The sequence below is a fragment of the Borostomias antarcticus genome (assembly GCF_949987555.1).
Source record: "Borostomias antarcticus genome assembly, chromosome: 11".
Classification (NCBI taxonomy): Eukaryota; Metazoa; Chordata; class Actinopteri; order Stomiiformes; family Stomiidae; genus Borostomias; species Borostomias antarcticus.
Genome location: NC_140244.1, coordinates 3,450,532 through 3,455,531, shown reverse-complemented (window position 1 = coordinate 3,455,531; position 5,000 = coordinate 3,450,532). Strand labels below are relative to the sequence as shown.

The window sequence follows — 5,000 nt, the reverse complement described above, 5'->3', positions numbered from 1 at the left end:
CTAAATTCATGTTAGGTTTGTCAATACCTTCCTATAGACGTGGTACACTTTTGACAGTTGGAAACAATACTTGTTATTCTCCTTTCTCTTATTACATGCCTGCTTAATTGTCTTATCTTCCTGTCCCTCCTCTCTGTCCATCCCTCCCTCTCTACCTCTCCCTCCATCCCTCCCTCCATCCCTCCCTCTCTCTCCCCAGCGTGTCAGTGTGCTGCCGGGGGGACGCCCCCCGGGGGGTGTGACAAGCGCACGGGGGCCTGCCGTTGCCGACTGGGCGTCACGGGCGTCCGTTGCGACGCCTGCGTCCGCGGCCGCTGCGACTCGTTCCCCTCCTGCGACCTCTGCCCTTCCTGCTTCTTCGCCCTGGACGCCCAGATCCGGAACTTCACCCTGGGGCTGGAGAGACTCCCCCACCCCGGCCGCCCCTCTCCTACCGGGGGTACGGGCTCCTCGAACCCGGGCCCCCGCATCCGAGCCCTGGAGGCCAGGCTGGTGCAGGTGCGGGACTCCCTGTCTCTCCCGCCTCCCTCTGCCCGGCGGGTCAACGAGGCCCTCTCCCAGCTACACAGACTCAGGTTGGTGAATGTTGAGTCCTGCAGACCCAGATAGCAACTGGATCTGGGCCATATACAGGCCAGATCTGGCCCTTGTGGCTTAGTTCCGGCCCATATATGGCCCAGATCTGCTTGCTATCTGGGGATACTTTGACAGTAAGCAAACAATAGTCTCAAAAGGTTGAAATGTGCTTTTGATCCTAACCTAGCTGAGATGACCTGTCTTTCCTCTGACCGAATCTATCGGTCTATACCAAAGCTGTTCTATAGCTGCAAGCAGAGATAGGTCAGAGGTCACCCACACAAGGCCTACGTAGACCCGATCTGTCAATGACCCCATTACCTCGGCTCAGCAGCACTCAAACTGTCTCTGTTGGAATCCTCCAGGGGTCAGATAGACCAGGTGGACGGGAAGCTGTCATTGGTCGGACCCCAGGACGGAGTGGCCGGTCTGCGCGCCGAGCTGGACGAGCTCCAGGCTCTCCTGGACCGCCTGGGTCTGGAGCACAACACCAAGAAAGACGCGGCCAGGAACGCGGTCAGCTCCAACAACACAGGTGAGAGGGAGAAGGGGGGATTACAGAGAGAGGTTCAAGATAAGACACTGTATCTGATTACTCAGTTAAAGCAAAAAAAAAAAAAAAAAAAAAAAAAAACTTTTTATAGTTCAATATTCATTTTTTATATTTTTTTTAATATTTTTTATATTTTTGATATTAGTTTATGAATTGGCCTTAGCAAGACCCCAAAAATCGTTTTCGTGACATGAGACTGCATGAGACCCTGTGAATTTATTATTAGAATTTCGGTGTACTGGCTAGTACACTGGCAGGAAATCTTGTGGTGGAAACGGAAGTGACGCATTTTGCGTGTCACAATATCAGGAAGACAACAAACACTTCACCCCGCGAATTTATATACATGTAAATAAAAGAAAGAAGACCGGTATTTACCTGCATTGAAGCCATCCTTCCAGAAAGTCCATTGAAGTAGCTAAAATCTTCCAATCCAGTCTGCTCCACGCACGTTTGTTATCATATTTTTTCCCATCATTACAGCGAGTGAGTGGGGGATTGTGGGAAGTGTGGTTCTTAGAACGCAGTGCTGCTTTAATCATGACCAGAGGGACCGCCAAAGTGCCAAAATATCTCATGTAGGTTTAAATATCATTAATGAAGTGGACAATTGTAATAAGACAAACATACACATTTGGTCAGGACTGATTTTCAATGGAAGTAAAATTAAAAGAGTTAGCAGAAACTCAAACCTTTCTTCTGGTCTGGTCGATCTCTCAGGTGCTTTCTCTGCCATAAAGAACGCCTATGACCAGTCCACGGACGCAGCCAATACCGTGGCGGCCAGCGGTAAGACGGTTGAGCAGTCGACAGCGGTCAGAGGTGACACTCTGGACCTCCAGAACCAGATCCAACCGGCCAACATCAAAGATCTGGAGAAACTGAACCACCAGCTGTCCACCAAACCTAACCTCACCCCCACAGCTAAACAGGTAGGCTAAACGTAGCCATAACGTCAACTCATCCAAGAATCATTCAACATAGATTTCCCCATGGTCATCAAAAAAAGGAACAGGAAAGTAGGATTCTTCCCCAAGCCATTATTTATATTTCTCTAACCCAAATCTGACCTTTCAAAATATCTATAATATAATATTTAATAAGTAAGTAAGTAAGTAAGTAAGTAAGTAAGTAGGTAGGTAGGTAGGTAGGTAGGTAGGTAAGTAAGTAAGTAAGTAAGTAAGTAAGTAAGTAAGTAGGTAAGTAAGTAAGTAGGTAAGTAGGTAGGTAGGTAAGTAGGTAGGTAGGTAAGTAAGTAAGTAAGTAAGTAAGTAAGTAGGTAGGTAAGTAGGTAGGTAGGTAGGTAAGTAGGTAAGTAAGTAAGTAAGTAGGTAAGTAAGTAAGTAGGTAAGTAGGTAAGTAAGTAAGTAAGTAAGTAAGCAGTATGGTCTGTCCTTCCCTGTGTGCAGGTGTGCGGTAGTGAGCGCTCAGCCCCCTGCACTCCTCTGCGCTGTGAGGGGCAGCTGTGTCCCGCGAGTGGAGCGCCCCCGTGTGGTCGCGGGGAGCACTGCGTGGGCGCCCTGCCACTGGCGACCCAGTCTGTGAACGATGCAGAGGAGGTGAAGGAGCGACTGCAGGAGCTCAACGACAAGATCACAGACGCCGCCGCGAAGGTACAAGAAGAACACAGTCACAGAACCCAGACAGCAATCCCATCAGGGCCATATACAGGCCAGATCTGGCACTTGTGGCTTAGTTCTGGCCCATATATGGCCCAGATCCGCTTGCTATCTGGGAAAGAGTACGCCACACTATTAGCCTCAGTCAGTTGAATTTATTCTCACTTTCACATGGCCCAGATAGCAGTGCTATGCTCCGCTTGCTATCTGGGGGGTTACCCCTATTTGAATAGTGTTAGAAAAAGTACATCCAGAAGTGACCTAAGTATTTAGTTGTGTTGTGAGTTGAATACTCCTGCCGCCTCTCGTCCAACAGATCCAGGAAACACAGGAGTCGGCCAATCGGGTGAGGAAGACGGCTGACGAGCTGAACCATCGGATGAGGCAGGCTCAGCAGGACCTGGAGGGAGACCTCAGGGAAACACGGGACTTTGTTAAAGAGCTCAAAGACTTCCTGTCAGGTGAGACATGTTGCACATCTGCAGATAAACTGCACTGACAGTGGATGGATGGATGGATGGATGGATGGATGGATGGATGGATGGATGGATGGATGGATGGATGGATGGATGGATGGATGGATGGATGGATGGATGGATGGATGGATGGATGGATGGATGGATGGATGGATGGATGGATGGATGGAGGGACAGATTCATACAAAGACAGAACGCAGTGAGAGAATCACCAGATAATCAGAGTGGTTTCTATACGTCTCCTCAAACTTACCCCTTTACCTCTCTTCCTGACCCCCTTATCACCCCTCCACCCCCCTCCACCCCGCCTCCCCTGCCACAGACCCGACCGCCGACCTGAGCCAGATCCGGGAGGTGAGCGAGTGGATTCTGAACGCCAAGCTGCCCCTCAGTCTGGCCGCTCTGAAGAGGAAGCTGAAGGAGATGAAGGATCTGGCGGCGGGACTCCCAGACAGCACGGCCGTCTTGAACCAGGCTGACCCACAGCTGGACGCCGCCAGACGGCTGCTAAAGGAGGCCCAGGACGCCAGGTAGCTAGGCTACGAGAACTATTATCATTGCTAGCTAGGTAGCTAGGCTACGAGAACTATTATCATTGCTAGGCTAGGTAGCTAGGCTACTACAACTATTATCATTGCTAGGGTATTATAATTATAATCATTGCTAGGCTAGGTAGCTAGGCTACTACAAGTATTACCGTTGCTGACCTGAATCAGGTCAGCTGTTGGCTACTGTACTTGACAGGCTTTCAGGCAACCCTACCCCCCCCCCCCCCCCCCATCCATCCATCCATCCATCCATCCATCCATCCATCCATCCATCTCTCCATCTATCCATCCATTCATCTATCTATCTATCTATCTATCCATCCATCCATCCATCCATCCATCCATCCATCCATCCATCCATCCATCCATCCATCCATCCATCCATCCATCCATCTCTCCATCTATCCATCCATTCATCTATCCATCCATCCATCCATCCATCGAAATCCATAAAGCATAACAATTATTTCACTGCCACATGAATACGACCCTTACTTTGGGAGATGCTGTTGAAAACGATACCTTAACGTTGCTGTGTGGTTTGCTGCAGGGATTCGGCGCTGGGGGTGCAGGCCGACGTTGGCGGGCTGCTGGAGGGCTTCAGGTTAGCGGAGGACTCCCTCTCTGGCCTGGAGGGCAAACTGCAGGAGAGCAGGGACATCATAGACGACCTCAACAACAACCTCAAACAGGTCAGAGAGGGAGGGAGGGAGAGAAGAGGGGGGGCTGAGAGCTGGATGTTAATGTACTATATAAATATAAAATACATACATATATATATATATATATATAATATCTAGGATGTTTTGTCATGTGCATTCACCTGCTGTAAAGATTGTCATCATAACGGTTCACATATAGAGAAATACATCTTAATATCATCCCCTCTTTTCTCTCTCTACCCATTTCCCTACCCTCCTCTCTTTCTTCCTCCTCTCTTTCTCTTTCTCTGGCCTGTCCTCCGCCAGGCTAAGACTGACCTGGGACCAGCGGTGAAGGCCCTGGGGGAGGTGAACGCCCTCACTAACGCCATGAAGCCACAGCTGCAGGAGCTCAAGGCACTGCTGAACTCTGGAGGCCAGCTGGCCCAGAATGCAACAGGAGAGGCAGAGAAAGCCAAGAGAGAGGCAGATGCCGCGGCCGAGGTGAGACTCCAGAGTTAGATGACCACAACACAAGAACATCTATGATGATGAGTGTACTGTAGCAGCAAAAATGTGTGTACCTG

General features: G+C 49.7%; 1 protein-coding gene across 1 annotated transcript in view; it reads left to right on the top strand.

The window, feature by feature from the left end:
* lamb3 (laminin subunit beta 3) overlaps positions 1-5,000 on the top strand; it is an 18,711-nt gene that overhangs the window by 11,807 nt on the left and 1,904 nt on the right. The window contains exons 12-19 of the mRNA XM_084445361.1: positions 200-575; positions 942-1,111; positions 1,850-2,061; positions 2,539-2,742; positions 3,065-3,209; positions 3,547-3,754; positions 4,323-4,464; positions 4,741-4,917. Coding sequence (XP_084301487.1) covers positions 200-575; positions 942-1,111; positions 1,850-2,061; positions 2,539-2,742; positions 3,065-3,209; positions 3,547-3,754; positions 4,323-4,464; positions 4,741-4,917 — 1,634 coding nt within the window. The remainder of the gene's footprint in view (positions 1-199; positions 576-941; positions 1,112-1,849; positions 2,062-2,538; positions 2,743-3,064; positions 3,210-3,546; positions 3,755-4,322; positions 4,465-4,740; positions 4,918-5,000) is intronic.